Genomic DNA, 20,856 nt, shown 5'->3' with positions numbered 1-20,856 from the left:
CCTAGGGTAGGTAGGTAGGTAGGTAGGTAGGTACAGTACTCGTACGTAGGTAAGGGATGCACGTAGGTAAAGTAGGTGTACAGTATGTACCTGAGGCATGTTACCATGTTCCAGACGTTTGGTCCGTCTTCCTCCTTCGACTTCCCACGCTTAAGTTGGTTTGGCCTGGAGCTATGTGTACATACAGTGCAGTAGGACGAGGACCTCTGGGGGCCCTGGAAAACCAAGAAAAGGGGAAGAAAACGCTTTGTGCAGGAGTACGAGCTCATGGATACACACCACATGTGGCCCAGCAGCAGTTTCTTGATAACAACTTAAACGAAGAACCCTCTGGCCGTGTAACCCAGACGTCTAATAAGTCACACATTGCAGTCTTTCTTCATGAGGGAAATTGGCATTTTGTGTTCGTACTAGTCAGCGCCGAATCTTCATCATCGATGAACGAAACCTGTCCAAAGGCACAAATTAATGAATTAGTAATAAGACGACGCCGGGGGGTGGGCCGGAGGAAACAGGTAGTGGGGATTTATCCCGTGAAGCTGTCTGTGGTGACGCTTTTGCTTTCGAAAGGGCAAAATTCTAAATCCGCCCATGATCTAAGTCCGCAATAATCGCCGGAGAAGGCAAGGATAAAAGAGACATGATAGCGGACCAGAAAGCGATAGATAAGAAACTTTTTGGTGTTCCAGATAAAAAGAATTCTTCCCTCGAAGCTGATCTCTCCAGTGTTATCAATTCGTTATTGACCTTCGTCGCCAGCTCGGAAAAACCCCCCCGACTCCTACAATGTCGACCGATTACAAGTTTCAAGGATGGCTGGGCCTGGATCCGGAGTCGGTCAAGGGCAAGATGGTGTGGAAGGAGTATGAGCCGAAGCCCTTCGAGGAGACCGACGTCGACATCAAAATCACTCATTGCGGCGTGTGCGGGTCAGATCTCCATACTCTGCGATCCGGCTGGTACCCTGCGGACTATCCTGTCTGCGTGGGTCACGAAATCGTCGGCCACGCAGTCCGCGTCGGATCCAAGGTTAAGGACATAAAGGTCGGCGACAGGGTCGGCGTTGGCGCCCAAGCGGGAGCCTGTATGAACCAGAAGGGCGACTGTGAAGCCTGCGCCGACGGCCTGCAGCAGCACTGCCCGCATCTGGTCGGGACGTACAACTCCAAGTGGCCCGATGGAAGCAAGTCTTATGGTGGTTACGCCGACTACTGGAGAGGAAGTTCGGATTTCGTCATTCCAATTCCCGACGGCATCCCTTCTGACGAAGCAGCGCCAATGCTTTGCGGTGGTGTAAGAGAATCCTCTTGTCAGTTGTCGGTGCCGACCTGCTAACAACTTCCGTCAGATAACGGCCTTTTCTCCTCTCACACAGCACGGTGCTGGGCCCGGGAAAAGAGTCGGCATCATCGGCATCGGCGGGCTGGGGCATTTCGGTATACTTGGAGCCAAAGCTCTGGGATGCAGCAAAATTGTGGCGATTTCCCGAACTTCCACCAAGAAGGCCGATGCACTGAAGATGGGTGCTGACGACTTCATCGCCACCGACGAGGACGAAGACTGGGCGACCAAGCATGCCGGCACTCTTGACATCATCGTTTCAACGGGTGAGTTCGATGCCGGTTCCAGATGACGAATGATCTGCTAACATGACCCACAGTGTCTTCGCCCAAAATGCCACTCCAGCAGTATCTGCAGCTCTTGAGACTGCAGGGCAAGTTTGTCCAAGTCGGAGCACCAGAAGATGTCGTGCCCCCAATCAACATGTTCGCGTTGATCTCCAAACGGGTTTCTATCGCCGGCAGCTTGATCGGTTCTCCTCAAGAAATCAAAGACATGTTGAAGTTGTTTGTCGAGAAGGGAGTGCACACATGGAACAACAACGTTCCCATGAAGGACGCGAACAAGGTGGTTGTCGACATGGATGCCGGTAAAGCCAGGTATCGTTACGTCCTTGTCAACGAGTCGAACGCATAGTAGCCGTATAGGCTGGAGGTCCTGCCCACAAGTGAGTTTGACCAAGAGCACACAGCATGTGCAAGAGGCATCATATTCATCAAGCAAACGATGGAAACTGCAACGAAGTCTCTGCATAGAGCATAGCTGTGTACATGCTTACACCCAACCCTCTGCAGTTATCATGATAGAGAAATGAATAGATAGATTCTCACACCCAATACAACCCGTCTGGCAGACTTGAGTCGACAAGCATTGCATTCCAAGATCTTAGAATCATGCATCCTGTCGAAGGCGTGGCTTAAGAATTGGCAGCGGCTGTAGCTGTCATCTGCCTCATCGGGCTGGAGAAGGCATTTCTTGTCGGCCTCGAGAAGGTATAGCGACAACAACAAATCATGAGAGTTCCATCCTTGCAAGACCCCAGAAAAGGCATTGAACACAAAAATCCGACATATGAAAAATGAGGCCCTCAGAACAAGGTGCTGACGCCCTGCTGAATCTGGTTTGGTCTTGGCACGTGATTGGTTGATATCGAGGTCGATCGGCCGAAGCGTAGACGCGATGAACTCTGCCGCGAGGGTGTCAATCAGCCGCTGGGACAGTGATTGCTAGTCACAGCAGAGAGATGCCTCGGGACAATCCATCCTACCTTTCCTCGTGTTTGGGTGTTGGCGAGCACCTGCGCCAAGTCATAGTTTCTTTAATCTCGTTGTATCTTCTCGGCCTAGCGACATGGTAAAGAACCGGCTTGTTTCTGACATTGAACTCTCCATATTTTCTGATTCTGACAACAAGAACCTAGGTACAAATATACTCTACAACACATTCCCTTTCTGAAGGTTCTTGTTTGCTTGCCCTTCGATCAATTTGTTTTGTAATGCTTGAGGATTCGGAAAACACTCATCACAGCAGTCATCCAAGAACTGCCCATTCTTGATATTTCAGACATCTAGGACCCTTACAATGGTGCAGAATCTGAATGTCAGTGCTGGTCCTGCGCCGACGGTTGTCATCATTCCTGGCTCATTTTCGTCCGCGTATTTCTACGACGAAATTGTCCATCAGCTTCGGATGAATGGCTTCGAGGCGGCGGCATATGATCTTCCTTCAGCCAGCCGGATGCCTCCTCAACCTGCTGCCACGTTGGCCAATGACGCTGCTTTCTTTCATGACATTGCGCAGAAGATCGCCGATCAGGGCAAAGATATCGTCTTTGTTACGCATTCCTACGGAGGCGTGGTTGGCACAGAAGCCTCGAAGGGGTTGACCAAAGCGGAGCGCCAAGCAGATGGTAAAGAGGGTGGGCTGGTTAGATTGGTATATCTCACTTCGGTGGTGCCGTCTGTTGGAAACTCCTTGGCCGATACAATGGGCGACCTCGTGCCAACGTATTTGAAGGTTGAGGTAAGATGATCACCGGCTTTGACAAATCCATGATCGCCGAACTTATGCTTCGAACAGGGGGAATACATGAGGCACGATCCACCCGAAGAGAGTGCAAAGTTGACATTTTCGGACCTGCCGCCGGAAGTAGGGGTTGACTGGGTCAAGAAAATGCCCTTACATTCTGCCCCGAGCTTTGCGGGTAAGTTAACACATCCGGGGTACAAATATGTCCCCGTGTCGTGGATATTCTGCGAGGATGATCTCATCCTGGTTCCGGAATTTCAGCGCAACTGCATCGAGATGATCGAGAGGGAAAGCGGCAATAAAGTCGAGGTGCACAACCTCAAGGCTGGGCATTGTCCGAACGCAAGTGTTGGCGTGGAGACAGCGATGCTGATTACTCGGGCAATAAAGGAAGCATGACGGGAGTACAGTGAAGTTCGGAGCGAGTCGTCGGCTGGCATTGCGAGTGTCCGTCTCTGGAATCTCTTGCGGTGGACAAGTCAGTAGAACAAATAGCCCCATTTTGCAGAAAACTCATTGCCTATTTTCCAGCCAGAAGGATCCCAAGATGCAAATCGGCTATCCACAGTGAAGCTCGTGAGACAGAACAAATCACCCAGAAACTCTTCTTCATCGATGATACTGAGTAGTGTGATCATGTTGTCCCGCATCTTAGGGAATGGAAAGCGATCAATCCACTGTGGGTGAATGGTTGAAAGCTGCAAGGGGGTCGGGCGCAACGATTCTGGTATCTCTTGACCAAACGGTTTCGACTTTGAGGCGAAGGTGATGGAGCACGTCAGTCCCATCATGGCTCCGTTGTGAAAAAGAGCGGCATATACGGAGGCAGGAGTAGTGGTGGTCAAACAAACATCGGGCTTCGTCGATAGCCCGATCATCAACGGATAACCGGTTGGCGATCGAGGCACTGAGGTAATTGCAGATCGGAGCAGCACTCTTTCACTACCCTCAGCGCTTGACTCTGGCGATTCGCTGGAGCCATGTTCAGGCGATGGGAGGCTGGTCGTTTTGGCTTCTGCCAGGCGTTTCCCTGTCGTGGCCATTAGCGATGCTGACGAGTATATCTCACAGGTGTCTACGGACGTCTTGCTCTCTGAGCCAGTCGGTCTTGGATCTGTTTTCTCTTTCGGGGATCTTGTACACCAAACCAGTTGTTGTCCTCGATTTTAGCTCTTCCCATGGCGAAGGCGACAGAGACAGACGGTGAGTTGCAGTGAGCCTGTCACTGACGAATCGCTCACATCAAAATAGCGTGTGGCCTTGGAGGTCTTTGGTGTACAGATGTTCGATGGTGATGAGTGTCGTGATGAAGATGGAACGTTTTGGAGCTGGTGAACCGTGATGGCTTCGCTAAGTCAGTCCAGAGTGCGGGGGACCAAGATACGCCACCAAGAAGACAGACGCCTTGCCCTCTTGGACCTACAGGTACACGTCCAACATAAGACACCTGGATAAGACGACTATGCAGGAGTATTTAGTCATTGGCTCTGGAACGTCTGGGATGATTCAGCAAGAATCTCATCGTGGGCGGACAAAGCCGACAGTCCCGACCAATTTCTGACTTTTGGCCCGAGACTGGGTTCTTTCTGACATTGAGAGATCCAGTCACGTGGTTTCTGCCAGGCTAAGGCCTGGAAAGGCTGTTTCCAGGCGTTGAGGACTGGGCAGGGTGTTGTAAGCCGAGCCTTGTTCCCAGGCGAAAGCAACACCTTCACAAGGCTTGAGATCGAAACATGACCTTGTGTCTGGAGCTGAGGCCACCAGGTTCTTATTCTTATCTCTACACTCGCGGCTCGACTACTGTGAACATGAGGCAGGCCTGGAGTCGGTGGCAAAGGAAGATGGTGTGAACGGTCGTCTACTGCAAGACTCCCACACCACAGATATGTACAGATATGTATATACATACATAAAACTATCAACAGGGCGACGCATTTTGCGAGCTGAATTCAGCTAGTTACGTTCGGAGAAAGGTTCAAATGACAGTCTAGGAGGTCTCTAACGACTCTACGAGTCTACGAGGGATCGTGCATGCGCTGTCATCGCTAGCTGCCCTGCATATCTAGTTATCAGTGGTCCCTGAAGGAGGTCCCGCTATCGGATCCGATGGATTAGGAGCCGATACCGGGATTTGTGCAGCTGGGCAACTTTTTGTGCCGCGGGTATGTACTAGACACTGATAGTTGTGTCCCTAGAGAATAGTCTTCCTTTGACGCTCGATCACATTAAGGCTCGCAAGCCCGTTACCCAGAGTTCCCAGAGTCATTCCACCTGCTGGCCGAGCGAAAATCGTCAAGCAGTGGGCAAATCCCTTTGACCGTGGCATTGAGTTGACATCATACCATGAGTTGCCATTTCATTGCCACCCCCGGGCGCTGTTCCAACTTCCCAGGATTGCGAGTGTGGGCGTCCGGAGAGTTACGGAGACTCCATGGTCTTGGGAAGCGCCCCCGACGCAACTCCGCCATGGCGTTCGTCTGCAATCTTAGCCCTGGTCACGGTGCTATTCGTCAGAAGACACGCGCTAGGACCCGTTGCTTCTTACAGTATCAACTCTGTCGTCTACACACCAGCCCACGAATCCGGTCAGTGCAAAATCTCCCCAGATCCGATGACCGCGCCGCAGCACGGGCTGGCTTTTCTGGAGGCTGACGTGGGCCCGGGAATCATCCCATGTGCTTCTCCTTGCACCGGCCGTAACACGCATACAGTACAATATCTGGGTGAGCAATTCCTTGACTCCGCTGAGGACCCCGGAAAACAGTAGGTTGTTATGACTTGTTTGTTTCCTCAGTCACTATAAACCCCCTTCCGTCCCCTCCACATGCCTATTTCTACTTTCTTCTTAGCTGCTCTCAGTGTACATATCCCGACACCTGGTGCTCTCGGTCTCGATTGTACGTTGCCACTATACATCCCAGCACTCTTTTAGGTACCACGTACAGCAAAGAGCCCCAGAGTATCATGGCGTCGATCTTGGAGCGTCTGTTTCCCGTGGAGCAGCTGGAGGCACTCGGGAACAAGTGGCCTGAGAATGCTTACAAGAGGAGAAAACTCGACGATGGTGCAAGGCAACAAGAGACCTGGGCGGTGCCAGCGCCTAGAAGGCAATACCGCAGCTCTGCGACTCCGGACCCCAGGTACCACCGACTTTCGATGCCGACCCAGCACAGTGTCAAACCCAGATTCACCACACAACCAACACAGATCAAGAGATCCAATTCTGAGTGCATTCCTCGGACCTCACCAGCACCGTCAGCAAGCTCCACTAGTAACAACTCGACATCGACCCAGAAGTCCTGTCTTCCCGCCTTCATCGCACCCGATCTCATGCTCGCCTATCTTCACAATCTTCATCCCAGGGACCGGCCTAGATATTCACTACCTGGTAGTCCAAGCAGCGATACCAAAGCTGATGAGCCAAGACGTTCAATAACCGCCCGCCACGACAACGAGGATAGTATCTCGTCGCCTGGATCCCTGACGACAGACGCATCCTCTCCACAATCTTCGGGGGAGCCCTGCGCAACACCACCTTCATCCGCTGGCCAACACGGCATCGTGATCAATGGTCTACGATTGACCGAGCACGAGCGGGGGTTCATGAACGACCTTCTCAATCTGTCACCTGCCGTCACCGATATGCTCACGTCTGCACCTGGCGAGAAACGGAAGATGCCGTTAGTAGACGAGGAAGAGGACCCTGCGAGCTTTTTCAGCGGTGGAAACGACGCATTCGAGGCCATGTTTGGCCCGTCGTGCGCGGTAGAGGCTCGTTTTGCAGGCTTCGAGTACGCTGCCACGACGAATGACGGGCGGGAGGATGATGTACATTCGTCTGGTCTCAGTCCAGCCGCCGAAGAGAACGAGGCAGAGGACAGCTCTCCTGCTGGGATTGTCATGCCTGTGCACACGGCGCTTAGCGTTGACGACTTTTTTGACTTGGAGCAGGCAGCCGACGAAGTTTCACCGTTGGCAATTTGATTTTGGGTCGTTCCCGCCTGAGGAAAAAAGCGATCATGTCTGTTTTGACGAAGTTGTTTTTCAAAATGTACAAACAACGAAATACGTGGACTTATAGCTACTATATGCATATAATCCAAATGCACAAAAAACATTGAAAAAACTACGAGATACTACTACTGATGGACCCAGAGCTGATTCCATATGAACGAGGACAATATGTCAGTGCGTCCCAGGATTCGACAACCAAAATCTGGAGTATACATAACAACAGCACACCGCCAGCAGAGAGAATTATCTCATGGTATGTCGCTTCGATGAGAATCTTCTCATATGCCAGAGACTCTTTCGTTGGCCCACAGGCATCGCCTAGAATCCGGCGGGGACCCCAATCCTTGTCCCACGGCCAGCTGTTGGCTGTTGCTCAACACCCACCGTGAGCCCAGTGATCGGGTTGAGACCACACTTGGCGCACTGCCTCGTGCTCGGATCCGATGACTGCCAATAATTAGCACCCAGCCTCGTTGGCAACTTGCATCATGATAAGCAGCTTCGATCGGCCTTTTCCAAAACGACGCCAGTCCACGGGAACGATTGGAAAGTAATACAATTAAGTGAGTCCACCGGCCGATGCTGGTTTACCCGCGGCTACCACCATCGAATAGGAACGAGGTCTGCCACCTCACCCAACAAATTCGTCCAGAAGGAAAAAACGTCTACGGGCTGCCAAACGGGGCTTGTTCTTGTGACCCGTTGCTTTGCAAACAAACGGGAAACACTTGCAGTAGAGTACGAGTACAATTAATCAGCAGGGATCACGTTGGGATGCACATGGATTGCACCGGAATTAGTTTTGCGGGCATCTTGAGACAAAGTGAGACCCCGAACGCAAGGGTCTACCTGTAGCTTGGTGCAATGAGCTACAGTACCTAGTACTGTATGTGGCTTTAGTGTCAAAATGAGCCATATTTATTACTGTACAGTGACAGACTGTAGAGTTGTGGGCAACAAAATTAGTTCCTCTTGTCTTGATTTGATCAAGGGAGAGAGATCGCCCGTGCCCCAGGCCTGCCGCGACCCCAGTAAATTGTTGCGAGTCACACATGCAAGTTGTGTTGTATGATGGTCCGCCCATACGGGCCGGCCTAGTACCCTTCAGGGGGGGTTCCGAAAAAGCAGCGCGTTCGGTGAAAAGGCCGTGCCGTGAGACACACGGGATACGGGATACCGTGGTCGGGAAACCCTCAATCGTGGCCCCGGTGTAATGGAAAGTCCGTCCTCTCGACTTTCTTCCAATCCCACCAAGTTCCGATCGCCAGCCTTGTTCCCTTTGCCTACTTACCTGCCTACCCACAGTGCCTACCTACAGTACCTTACCTACCTACAGTAACCTACCTACCTATGCACGACAACAGTACGGAGTACTGTTTGGTACCACAGATAATAGATGAGGAGGTACGGTGCTACAGACTCCTTATGTACGAGTAACTCGTAGTAAAGACTTTCGGTTTTCTCATCCCTTGTACCATCTCACGATTAGGTAGGTAGCATTTCACGATCCGCGTACACGGAGAAAGAGAGGTCTTCCTATGTACCTCAGCTACCTAGGTACCAATGTATAGTACCTACGGGAGGGACCCAGTCTGTACAGTTAGTGTAACGTTTTCTCATGTGGTGACAATAGACTACTGGGATAATAACCATGACTGTAAAACATAGTACGGAGTACCCCAGTACAGTCGGGAACAGAATTCTGGCATACGTATTGTACTCGTCCAGTAGTAACTAGTGTGAGATTGTTGTTGGACCGGCATCGGATTTGCCGGCGGGTGAAGAATCGTGAAATCTTTTTGTATTTCCGATCCGGAAAAGTCGGAGGAACTTGACCGAAAGCTGAATGAACTTTTTTTGGCTCCTCACCAGCTGACGTGCAGCACAATCTACAGATCGGAATAGAGGGTGTTTCTTGATTTTCGCGTATTTCCCGACCATGGGGACAACCCCCTTTTCCCACAAAGCGTAAGAGTGATCGATTGATTGAGCATGGCATGACATGACACAGGACAAAAGCAAAGGCGGCATAACAGGACGTTGCGTGACAGAGCATGACATAGCATGGCATAACGTAGTGAAGTCTTCCGATACTGACCCTGACCCTGACCCTCTGCCTGACTGCCTTACATACCTAATACCTAGGTAGGTTAACAGAAAGTTCGCCCTGGACACGGAGGAGAGGAACGAGGTAACGAATGAGAAAGCAACTTTACCTCTTAGGTGAGGTACTGGAGGTGATCAACTGCCTACCTAAAGGTAACAATGAACTGTACATGGTGTTGGTCAAAAGGTCCACACATACCGACTTCAGGCACCTAGGTATCTTATAGTTGAACACTACCTCCTCTATTTGCAAGAATCTTACTAGAATGCCATACTAATACTCTACTCTACTACACTGTGCAATATCTGTCCCGTATCCCTAGCTGGTCTATATGCCTCTCCTGTCCTCAGAATGAATGCTCTGTAAACCCATGAAAGAAGGGCCGGGGATCAACACTATACTACCTAGTACATATCCGTATAAGCAATAACAAAAACGAATTATTAGTATTATTGTATATATTCTCTCTTTATCTCTCTGTCTAACAAAGGAAAAGAAGAAACGAAGAGGAGACCGTTCTAACTTCCAGCAGTCAAAGCCAAACAAGCATCAACTGCAAGACCGACTCGACCTTCCTTCTGCCGGACGACATCGTCAATAACCTCCTTGTCGAGGTTTGGAAACATGCCACACAACGTCTCAACGACAGTCCTATGCTCCTGACGTTGGATTCGTCGTGCTTCCGCTGCCTCTGCACTTGCCTGTCTCGCGGCTGCTTCTTGCGCGTCGTAAGGAGGCATTCTGCTGCCATCAGCACTGACCTGTTGGAACACTGATGGACTCAGATGAGCTCCTTGCTGCTGCTGCTGCTGCTGCTGCTGCTGCTGCTGTGGAGTGGGACTCGGAGCTGCACTCGGCTCCTGTGAGGTATCTTGGTCCGAGAATATCCGACCAATCGTGGAGAGAGGCTTCTGGATAGATCGTAGAATGCTAGATACTCCTTCTTCACCACCACCTTCGGAACTACTGTTCATGCGTCTGGGATCTCTCCGTATAGGACTGCTCGACGTGACGTCCATCGAGTTTCTTGGGGTCAGTTCTGGCTCGGCAATGCTGGATTTCTCTCGATACAACGCACGAGGGCTCATCGCCTCGGCTTCACGGTTTTGGGCGGCAATTTCCGACACTGCAAGCTCGACGTTCCGTTCAAAGTCCTCGTCACTGACAGTCAGAGTTGTGCGATCCAGGTTCTCAATGAACTGAATCGCCCCGGATAAGGATGAGAGGTAATACCCTGCCTCGCCGCCGAGTTTGTCCTGGTTCCGGAACCGTAGGATATACTGAACGTTCGACACCAGGTTTTCAGGATTCGCTTGCAGCACGACGTAGATCAGCAGCGGCACAAAAGAGTCGGCCGACGTGTCTGAGCTCTTTGCGTTCTTGAGCAGACCAAATATCACCTTGCAGCAGTTCAGGATGCAAATGACCTTGTCCCTTGGCGCTCGATAGCCTTTCATCTTGAGCAATTCTTGCTGGGCCAATCTCAAGAATCTCTCTCCGTTCGGACCAACAGGGGCTAGGTCCAGATGCTCCTCACGAATCCAGCTGTAAATGCGTATCTTTTGGGCCAAGATTTCATCGCGTTCGACGTCTTCTTGATGTTGACCACGTCTACCTACACCCAGGCTCTTCTCTTGCTCTTTCCGCCGACCCCTTGATCGCGACCGGGCAGGTAGTGATGGAGGCGGAGGGATTGCTGGTGAGAATGTTTGTGAGTAAAGCCTGTTCATGACGAGCTTCTCCATGCCTTCTTTGGCGTTGTCAAATTCGTTGTCAGAGACTTCACGCCAAACATCACAGATAGCCATCTTGTTCGTGATGAAGGCCAGGAAATCGCCTATGATCTTGACTTGTTCGTGCACCATCCATTGCTTCTTGCCAAACTCGGTCAGGAACGAACGCAGGAACTTCGCTACTGGGTCTGCAGATTTATGTCGAAGTTGTTCCAAAAACCGATGAAAATCAAATGGTAATTCTGGCTCTGGTTCAGGAGGTGGTGGCTGTTGTAGTAAAGAACTCGTCGAGGCGGCCCCTTTCAGCGAGGGGCTTCTCAATGCTTCCTTTTCGTTCTCTGCAGAATCTGACGGAGGAGAAGGCAGAGGCTTCTCTGAATTAGCTGCGACTGGTGATGATGCTATCAGGTCCATGTCTCTTGATCGAATATGGTCCAGACTAGGCCTCCGGGGCGGAAAGTGAGAACCCATTCCTAGTATCGGCCCCGTCATTTCGTGCCTGGGAGACATTATGTCTTCCTTTGATGGCGCCAAAGTGGCATCATCGAATTGATCCATGATACTCTGGATTTCTGAAGCTGACTCGGCATCGTTATCTTGCCCGGGTTTCTCTCCTGCAGCGCTGGCACCACCAGTTGGAGGATCTTGAATATAGCCCGAGTGTTTCTCATTATAGCTAACCTCCGGTGCCTTTGTAGAAGGATGTCTCGATATTGTGGGAGTCTTGGGTGTCGGGTCTCGGTAGGGCTCTGAGGCTGTAGCTACTGGTTGAGGAAGAAAAGGCGGCGTCGAAGGGAGGGGCTTCTGCAGCTGGGAAGTGTCGGCGGTACCGGGCGCACTGTCGCCGATATGAAGGCCTTGAAGCTTCTGAGAAGGATCTGTGTCGTCCTCTTTGCCTCTATCATTCGAGACATCGTGGGCTATCAACTCGACCGTGGCAGGGGCCTTCTCTTCGGCTTCAAGGTCTGTGAAGTCCTCCGCATTAGGCGAATGTTCATTTGCTTGAGGCTGATCCATCCTGGCATGATCGAGCGAAGACATGAACAGATCTAATCATAGAACTGTAGACGGGATGTCGAAGAGCCGTCTCATTTGAGGTAGTCCCAGCCAGCGGCCGCACAGTGACCTGTTTGTTATGATCGCATGTCCCCAACCGTAAGACGTGGTTTTCAAGTCGATATGTGTCTTACGCGACGTAGGTGTGTGATTATGCGTGCTTCATAGAGATGATAGTTCTAACGGGTCGACACTCGTGGGATGATGAAGCCGCAAATGTTTCGATAGTGGTTCAGGAACCGCCGTGCATTAATTCAGGATTCTGGGATTTAAAGATGCAACGCGGCTAGTGAGGCCGCCCATTGAAGTCCAGATGACGACGTTTAGAGGTTTCGGTTTAGGCGGCACTTGGCCCCATTAGGCTGTGCTGGGGGCTGCTAAATCGCGGTAATCAGTGGCCGCCACAAGGCCATCACAACCAACCACGACCGACCTTATTGGCCACACTGGCATATCTCTTGGCTTCATTTTTGCTTCCTCTAAACTCGAATCGATCTCGGCTTCATACTGCAACTCGCGTCCTCGTTACTGATATCAGGGCCGCCAAACACACCTCCCCTGCGCGCCCATCTCGAGGGATAGGTGGTACCTCATGTGCGGCATCTACTTCTCTGTGGCCAAAGATCGACATATCTTACCCGATCAACCAACTGTAGATGCCCTCCACGCTCGAGGCCCGGACAGTTATAAAGTCTTCCAGACCACCGACAATGACGAGAAGCTGCACCTAACCTTTATCTCATCCGTGTTGGCACTGCGTGGACAGAATATCCAGGAGCAACCTCTTCATGACCCTGTGTCTCGCTCTGTCCTTTGCTGGAATGGTGAGGCCTGGAAATCAGACGGAGTGCCAGTGGAGGGTAATGACTCGGCCTACATTTGGCGTCTCCTCCAAATCTCTCTAGCCCATCCACACGACCGTCAACATCGCATCGCTCAAGTCCTTTCCCACATAGCTGGTCCGTTCGCATTTATCTTTTACGATGCTCCCACCGCCACTGTGTACTATGGTCGCGACAGGCTGGGACGTCGATCTCTCCTTATCAATCAAAGAGACTATGGTTCACTGACACTAGCTAGTACCAGTCCGAATCCTTCGGGCACAGCTACAGCACCATCTGAAGTTTCAACGAATACGATACACTTTTTCCAATTCCAAGAAGGAAGCATATTACAGGGGAAACTGCCGTGGGCATCAGAACTGTATCCCATCAACAAAGGCCTGCCTGACTCAGAGATAGCAGCCCTTCCATCTCACGAGAGCGTTGATGGCCTTCTGGTACATCTTCGCGAATCGCTCATGCTTAGGTCTGTTGACATCAGGGACCATTCCCATCCACAGATGACCGCCGACGCAGCAAAGGTTGCCATACTATTCTCTGGAGGGCTTGACTGTACTCTTCTGGCTCGTATAATCCACGAGATTCTCCCGTCAGATGAAGTTGTTGACCTGCTCAATGTCGCTTTTGAAAATCCACGTTCGCTCGCCGCAAAGGGGCGCATTCAAGCTTCTGCATATGAGCAATGCCCCGACCGAGTCACCGGCAGATCGAGCTTCACGGAAATCTGTGAAGTATGTCCGCAGAGAAAGTGGAGATTTGTGGCTATTAACGTTCCCTACACTGAAGCAGTCGCACACAAGCCTATAATTATCCGACTCATGTATCCCCATAACACCGAGATGGACTTGTCGATTGCGATGGCACTGTACTTCGCTGCACGCGGCCAAGGGGAGCTGTTGGAAGTCTATTCCAATGTTTGCTCAGAACCAATCCCCTATTTGTCAACCGCGCGCGTTTTGATCTCCGGCCTAGGCGCAGATGAACTGTATGCAGGCTACTCTCGGCATGCTGCTGCCTTCTCGCGGGAAGGATTTCAAGGACTAGCAGACGAGCTTGAGATGGACTTCAACCGGATTGGGTCTCGCAATCTAGGTCGTGATGATCGCGTCATGAGCTCTTGGGGCAAAGAGATCCGATATCCCTATTTGGATGAAGATTTCGTCAGGTTCTCCCTCGATCTCCCTGTCTGGGAGAAGGCTGGTTTCCGACGGGGCAGACCCGTGCCCAAACATCATGAAGCAACAGGACTGGCTAGTACCCCCGGAGACCTTGAACCTGCGAAGATGTTGCTACGGCTAGCTGCGTGGCGCCTGGGTCTGAGAAGGGCAGCCGCAGAGAGGAAACGAGCAATCCAGTTTGGAGCAAGGACTGCGAAGATGGATGCTGGCAAAGGCCGCACCAAAGGAACTGATGTTCTTGCAGTCGCAGCCTGAACTACCAGGACATGTCTCCTTTTGGCCCGTTCTGGCATAAACCAACTCGACCTCGCCTGGCGGTGATGACAAATCACAGATACTTCTTAGGTGCAGGATGCGTGCTGGATGCAGTCCCACTGGCGTGAGACCTACAACCGCCGAGTCTACCTGTGAAGACCAAAAGGCAAGTCTGAGCCAAGCAGTGGTGAGTTGGTTTGCCGCAACCGCTATGGCCGTTTGAGATATTGTCTCAGCACCTTCAACGATAGACATATGTTGATGTGACAGGTCAATATTTGCTATTCCGGCCTTTAACAAAACAGCCGTAACAACTTGACCGGGGTGTTTGCTAGCGGAGAACAGCGTCTACAACCCCGTGAATTGTGTAACGAGAGGACGATTGTCGACTCCACTGTGAGTCACGAGCACAAATGATACGGCGGCTTCGCTACTAGTTAGTCAGGCCTCGAAATTTCTATCCGACATCTCCATGAACTGTCAATCATCTCTACTCCACATTCCTTCTCTCGAAGGGCGTGATGACGATGGGTAAAAGAACTACTATAATCTATATCCTATAATAAGGCTTCCACGACGGCTCTATCCCGGTCCATGTATCGTCTAAGCCCGTCATTGACTCCCTTGGCACTTCATGGATGCAACTTCTGCCCCCGTCGTCCAACTACTTACCACAAGACACGAGCAAAACGACGCCGTCGACCATTATGCCCAGCGAGACCCAACCAGCGAATTATTCGAGCCCAAGACCATTGCGAGCAGAGAAACCGAAAGCAACAGAGTCCCCATAGCTGACAATGTGCAGAGCCTCGACCTCGAGTCCTCCACTGCTGGCGCTGCTGCTGGACTGGATGACTTTCCAGAAGGAGGGCTGAAGGCCTGGCTCGTGGTAACTAGTTCTTTTCTCGCTTTGTTCTGCTCCTTCGGCTTCATGGTCGCCATTGGCACGGTCCAGGAGTACCTCCAGCTGCACCAGCTTTCGGATTATACCGCTCGCGATATTGGTTGGATTCCGTCTGTATTCGTCTACCTCTCTCTTGGTGGCGGGATCGGAGTCGGCCCCATCTTCGACCGCTATGGCCCGCGGTACCTCGCTCTGTTCGGGTCAATCTCTTACGTTGTCATGATGTTCCTGCTAGCGCAGTGCAGCAGGTACTGGCACTTCTTGCTGTGCCTGGGAGTGCTGGGAGGCGTGTCAGGCGCCATGTTGGTGACGACGAGCATGGCCGTGGTGAGTCACTGGTTCAAGAGACGAAGAGGGTTCGCACACGGGATCGCCATGACGGGCTCGAGCTTTGGTGGCGTCACGTTCCCGCTCATCCTTCAAAACGCCTTTCCTCGGTACGGATACGCGTGGTCAATTCGCATCATCGGCTTCGTCATGCTGGGCTGTCTGCTCATCAGCAACGTCCTGATGAAGCCACGGCTGCCTCCGTCGGACCAGGCCAAGAAGGAAGCTATCATCTCCCTCACCCTGTTTGGCGACTTGAAGTTCACCCTCTTCACCATCACCGTGTTCGGCTTCGAGATTGTCCTGTTCGGTGCGCTGGGCATCTTGCCGACATATGCCAACTATGGCGGACAGTTTCCTGCCGACACGGGCTTCTACATCATCGCAGTGATGAACGGCGCGTCGTGTGCAGGCCGCATCATCCCAGGGTTTGTCTCGGACTACATTGGCCGTTTCAATACTCTCATGATCATGATCGTTGCGACTTTGGTTCTGATGTTGGCACTGTGGCTGCCATTCGGGCACAGTAGTCTCGCGGCACTGTATGCGTTTTGTGCACTGTTTGGATTCGGCACTGGCTCCTGGATGGCGCTCACGCCGGCTTGCATCGGCCAGCTCTGCGACGCGGAGCATTTTGGCCGGTACTACGGCACAATGTACTTTGTCGCGTCTTTGGCGACCTTGGTCTGCGTGCCTATCAGCGGCGAACTCGTCGAGTCGGTTGGACCCCAGATCATGGTCGGGTTCATGTGTGCGGTTCTTGCGTTGAGTCTGGGCACCTTCATCCTCAGCCGGTGGGCGTGCTTGGGTTGGAAATGGTCGTGGACGGCAAAAGTCTGAGGGACTTGGGAATAGAAGCCCTCGTGGCCGTGGGTCTTTAGCCGCATCAAGCGATGGACTTGGTGGGAAACTGCGTTAGTCCGCCGTTCCGGGGAAGGGAGATACGGTGTACCATCTAACTAGAATCCCGTTCGTTCGGTTCCTACAATACAAGCATGGCTGATCCTGGCATCGGATCGCGCTGGGTACTCCTTGAGATAGATACTCCTCCTAACCACCTCGGATTACACCCGCTATCATCTGATTGACCAAGCTTTCTGTACAAGGCCCGACCACCAAGGCATTCGTGAAAAATCAGATATGGGCTAATCATTGTGCATATCGTATATCGGACCACTGATATCGCTAGAACTGGAGGTCTCGGGAGGTCTCGATAGTAGGAGACTATGCATACTAGGTCTTCGGCCCGCACCCCCGGAGGAAGCCCTAGATTGCCGTATATTTTAACTCTTTACGGCGAACGCGACTCTTAGAGTTATTTCCGCACTTAGGTAGGTTGGTATGGTAGAAACCGCTAACGCTCGTCGACCTCGACTCGATTCGATTCGACTTGAGGCGGTTGATAAGGACCTGGAACTAAGATTCTACAGTACCCTATTGTGGCCAAGTCTAGTTTGATCATCCTAGATAACATGAATAGTGGACCTGAACGGAAGTACCGTTGGCGAGGCGGAAGATGCACTTTCAAATCAGCTTAAAAAAGATCTGTTCCTCCCCTGGGAGCGTGGCCGAGGTCCTTTTGCGTTCTTAATCGAAACTGAACCAATTGTCAGGGAAACACTAGACAAGCTTGCCGAACATGGCGACACCAAGCACCTACGAAAGAAAGGTCGCAGAGGATGTTATCGAGGCACCACGACCTGCTGATGACTATGAGCCGGAGCAGAAAATGGACATTCTCGAGGCACGCGAGATCTTCCACGACGAGAATGAGGGTGTCAAGTTTCGGACGGTGAGCTGGCAGCGCGCCGCCATCATCTTCTTGAAGATTCAGTTCGCAATGAGCATTCTTGCGGTCCCTGGGGCTCTCGCAACTCTGGGGGCCGTCGGCGGGGCGTTGTCCATTGTGGGTTGGGAGGTGCTCAATACCTGTGAGTGCTGGAGAGGGAGGCGGGGTCGGGTTGTAGCTGACGACTCGCGCAGATACTGCTGTCGTGCTGGGCGATTTTCGCAACAGACATCCCGAATGCCATAGTGAGTCAGACGCATCTTGGACCAAAAAAAAAAACGGAATTTGTTCGTCTACTAACACAGCTCGTAGCTCTTGCTGATATGTGTGGGCATATCTGGGGAAGAATGGGCAAAGAGCTTGTCTCGCTTCAGATCCTCGTCGCGCAGGTCTTGATCACGGCCGCTGGTATAGTATCCTGCTCAACTGCGTTCAACGCCCTCTCGGAACACGGCGCTTGCACTGTCGTGTTCAGCTTCGTGTCGGCGGTGCTGATAACCATGTTCTCCTCCGTGCGGACCTTTTCGCGCCTGGGCTGGCTTACGTGGATGGGATTCACGACCTTCTTCATCGCGGTCTTCATTTTCGTGGTTGCCGTGACGCAGCAAGACCGGCCTGCTGCTGCGCCACCGACGGGAGACTTTAATCTCGGGTGGGTGGCTATCGCACACCCGGGCTTCATCGCCGGTATGCTGCAAGCGCCAACATCTTCATCAGCGGAAGCGGCTCGTCGATGTACTTGCCTGTCATCTCGGAGATGAAGAAGCCCCGTGACTACCGCAAGGCTGCGATCGTCGCTGGTATCTTGGTGGGCGCCATGTACTTGACCTTTTCGCTCGTCATATATCGCTACTGCGGTATTTGGCTGGCGACGCCGGCTTTTGGAAGTGCCGGCACCCTCTTCAAGAAGATCTCGTATGGGATCGCTTTGCCGGGGCTTGTCATTGGTGTCGGTATCTACCAGCATGTTGCGGCCAAGCTGATCTTTGTGCGCATCCTGCGGAACTCATCCCATCTCCAGGCAAACACAGTCGTGCACTGGTCAACCTGGCTTGGAAGTAATCTTATCCTCGGGATTCTCGGCTTCATCATCGCCGAAGCTGTGCCTATCCTCAACTACTTGTTGGGTCTTGCAGGCTCGTTGTGCTTTGCACCATTCAGCTTGATATTCCCGGCCATGCTCTGGATGTACGACTTCAAGGGCTACAGGAGCGGAAGTACTGTGCAGAAGCTGTCCTACGGGGCACATATCATGATCGTCCTTGTGGGGCTGTTCATGGTCGTTGGCGGCACGTAAGTACCCCCTGTACTTGATTATTGCACGAACACGACCTTGAAACTGACTGTCGAATCCGCAGGTACGGTGTTGCTGTTTCCATCAGGGATGCCTTTGACAACGGGTTAATCTCAAAGGTGTTTGACTGTGCCGACAACTCGGGGACGATTTCTTGAGGGCGACATCGAGGCGCGGCCTGCAGAGAGATTCCCAACGATGTAGTAGTCGCTTTGCGAGAGATCAGGGGTTGTACCAGAATACTTACATGGAATCTCTTTCATCAGACTGTCGTAGAGCCTTTACTCAGCACATTCCTTGAAAGAGATGATACCTTAGTCGTGGAGGTATAAAATCATAGTTCAGTGACAATTCGACGCCGGTGCCCGTCCAGCTGCGCGTGCGTCAAGAAATCCTGGTAGCGAGTGAAGGTGGCAATGTTGAGTGCAGACAAAGAAGCCTCGTATTGTTGTCCACGGCTGAAGCTGGGGACAGTCACTCTTGGCAGGCACGCCGCTTGCAGTCACTAACGTAGTTGGGCTCACTAGGCTGCACTACGTGACTTGGTCGAGTAAGAACTTGAGGCTGTTTGCGGCTCATCTTGACCTCGACCATCCCTCGCAGACAAGCACCATAAGTGAGGATCTCCCTTCTGTCGCATCCTTCCCTCTCTATCACTCATCTCGAAGCGTCACCCCGTCTCGTCCTGACGATAGCCGCCCTCAAGTCTCATTCGAGGATTTCTTTCGGACACTGCCCAGCTCATCTGCAAGCTGCGACGCGACTTTACTCTCTCCAACCTTCCATACCCTTACACTCAAGATGCCTGACGAATACGATGTCAAGGATGAGCATAGTGAACCTCACGGCGATGGCGGTGAAGAGGAAGAAGAAGTAAGAACGGAATCCACCGCGGATATGCTGCAAACTTCCGCACCTGCGTCCTACGGGATCTGGGCTGACACCACACTTGCAGGAAGAGATCGCGGCCATGAAGCGGCGCGTGGCTGAGATGGAATCTGAAGCGGCAAAGTTACGAGAGATGCAGAGCCAACTCGAGACACAGTCCGAAAGCGGCCCTCGCGAAGACCGAGAAGATGTCGACGCGCGGAGCATCTTTGTAGGCAACGTCGACTACAGCGCTACACCTGAAGAGATCCAGGCACACTTTGCAAGTGGACCGGGCACAATAAACCGGGTGACGATACTGCTGGACAAGTTCACCGGTCATCCCAAGGGGTGGGTTTAAAATCCAAACACTGTTCTGCACGAGGCTTGTTAAAGAGCTGGATGCTATTTGAAAACCTTTAAAATCATTTATTGCTACCTGGCAAGAGCTGGATCGCTAATGGAACTCGCGCAGGTATGCATATGTGGAATTCTCAGATGCTGCATTAGTGTCGCAGGCATTGGTGTTGAACGAGAGCGTCTTTCGCGGACGCAACCTAAAGGTGAGTCGATTCAAGAATGCACCATCATGCCCTGACTCGATGCTAGGTCGTGCCAAAACGTACGAACTTGCCTGGTATGGGGCGCGGTCGAGGGAGAGGTGGCGGTGCGCGTGGAGGCGGTGGTCGTGGAGGCTTTGGGGGCCGTGGCGGCTTTGGCGGCGGCGCTGGCTACGGAGGTCCAAGAGGCGGTCCACGAGGTGGTTTCCGAGGTCGTGGTCGAGGCTATGCTCCTTATTGAGGGCAGACGAAACGACACCGACCGCTTGATACTGTCTTCCACGGGCACGTGACAGCAATGGGCTTGAGAGAATCGCCGTGCAGGGAGTACAATTGAGACCGAACTGCCTCGAGCTAGTTGTTGTTCTGATGACAGACTGGCTACGGCACCTTCGAGCGACATTGCTGGTTGTTCTGATACAGGAAAGGTTTCCCCTCGTGGTCTCAGGCTTCGAGAGAACTAGGAATGCGGACACTGAAAAGTGGCTTTCAAAGCAGGCAAAAATGGGGCATCACAGAGTAACATTGTGGTCGACGTGCGAATCTACCACAATGATAATA

The 20,856-nt window shown here is 52.1% G+C and overlaps 9 protein-coding genes across 9 annotated transcripts; 7 read left to right on the top strand and 2 right to left on the bottom strand.

Annotated features, from left to right (window-relative positions):
• Positions 1–786: 786 nt before the first annotated feature.
• PV08_02639 (uncharacterized protein) lies at positions 787–1,977 on the top strand (the record flags this gene model as incomplete). Its single annotated transcript, XM_016376997.1, has 3 exons — positions 787–1,293; positions 1,349–1,607; positions 1,661–1,977. 3 exons carry the CDS (start codon positions 787–789, stop codon positions 1,975–1,977), a joined length of 1,083 nt encoding a protein of 360 aa, XP_016238567.1.
• A 945-nt stretch (positions 1,978–2,922) lies between these two features.
• PV08_02638 (uncharacterized protein) lies at positions 2,923–3,768 on the top strand (the record flags this gene model as incomplete). Its single annotated transcript, XM_016376996.1, has 2 exons — positions 2,923–3,363; positions 3,421–3,768. The coding sequence occupies 2 exons, from the start codon at positions 2,923–2,925 to the stop codon at positions 3,766–3,768; spliced, it is 789 nt and encodes a 262-aa protein (XP_016238566.1).
• An 80-nt stretch (positions 3,769–3,848) lies between these two features.
• On the bottom strand, positions 3,849–4,412 carry PV08_02637 (uncharacterized protein; the record flags this gene model as incomplete). Its single annotated transcript, XM_016376995.1, has 1 exon — positions 3,849–4,412. One exon carries the CDS (start codon positions 4,410–4,412, stop codon positions 3,849–3,851), a length of 564 nt encoding a protein of 187 aa, XP_016238565.1.
• A 1,388-nt stretch (positions 4,413–5,800) lies between these two features.
• On the top strand, positions 5,801–7,353 carry PV08_02636 (uncharacterized protein; the record flags this gene model as incomplete). The annotated part of the gene is made up of 2 exons (XM_016376994.1): positions 5,801–6,132; positions 6,219–7,353. 2 exons carry the CDS (start codon positions 5,801–5,803, stop codon positions 7,351–7,353), a joined length of 1,467 nt encoding a protein of 488 aa, XP_016238564.1.
• A 2,655-nt stretch (positions 7,354–10,008) lies between these two features.
• Positions 10,009–12,240, bottom strand: PV08_02635 (uncharacterized protein; the record flags this gene model as incomplete). The annotated part of the gene is made up of 1 exon (XM_016376993.1): positions 10,009–12,240. One exon carries the CDS (start codon positions 12,238–12,240, stop codon positions 10,009–10,011), a length of 2,232 nt encoding a protein of 743 aa, XP_016238563.1.
• Positions 12,241–12,871: 631 nt separating this feature from the next.
• PV08_02634 (uncharacterized protein) lies at positions 12,872–14,554 on the top strand (the record flags this gene model as incomplete). Its single annotated transcript, XM_016376992.1, has 1 exon — positions 12,872–14,554. The coding sequence occupies one exon, from the start codon at positions 12,872–12,874 to the stop codon at positions 14,552–14,554; it is 1,683 nt and encodes a 560-aa protein (XP_016238562.1).
• A 634-nt stretch (positions 14,555–15,188) lies between these two features.
• On the top strand, positions 15,189–16,625 carry PV08_02633 (uncharacterized protein; the record flags this gene model as incomplete). Its single annotated transcript, XM_016376991.1, has 1 exon — positions 15,189–16,625. The coding sequence occupies one exon, from the start codon at positions 15,189–15,191 to the stop codon at positions 16,623–16,625; it is 1,437 nt and encodes a 478-aa protein (XP_016238561.1).
• Positions 16,626–17,424: 799 nt separating this feature from the next.
• Positions 17,425–19,026, top strand: PV08_02632 (uncharacterized protein; the record flags this gene model as incomplete). Its single annotated transcript, XM_016376990.1, has 5 exons — positions 17,425–17,716; positions 17,769–17,819; positions 17,887–18,226; positions 18,274–18,867; positions 18,933–19,026. The coding sequence occupies 5 exons, from the start codon at positions 17,425–17,427 to the stop codon at positions 19,024–19,026; spliced, it is 1,371 nt and encodes a 456-aa protein (XP_016238560.1).
• A 643-nt stretch (positions 19,027–19,669) lies between these two features.
• PV08_02631 (uncharacterized protein) lies at positions 19,670–20,536 on the top strand (the record flags this gene model as incomplete). Its single annotated transcript, XM_016376989.1, has 4 exons — positions 19,670–19,741; positions 19,824–20,086; positions 20,211–20,298; positions 20,345–20,536. 4 exons carry the CDS (start codon positions 19,670–19,672, stop codon positions 20,534–20,536), a joined length of 615 nt encoding a protein of 204 aa, XP_016238559.1.
• Between the last annotated feature and the right edge of the window lie 320 nt (positions 20,537–20,856).

The sequence above is a fragment of the Exophiala spinifera genome (genome assembly GCF_000836115.1).
Source record: "Exophiala spinifera strain CBS 89968 unplaced genomic scaffold supercont1.2, whole genome shotgun sequence".
NCBI lineage: Eukaryota > Fungi > Ascomycota > Eurotiomycetes > Chaetothyriales > Herpotrichiellaceae > Exophiala > Exophiala spinifera.
The sequence above is the reverse complement of the archived record's forward strand: the minus strand, read 5'-3'. Positions and strand labels throughout refer to the sequence as shown.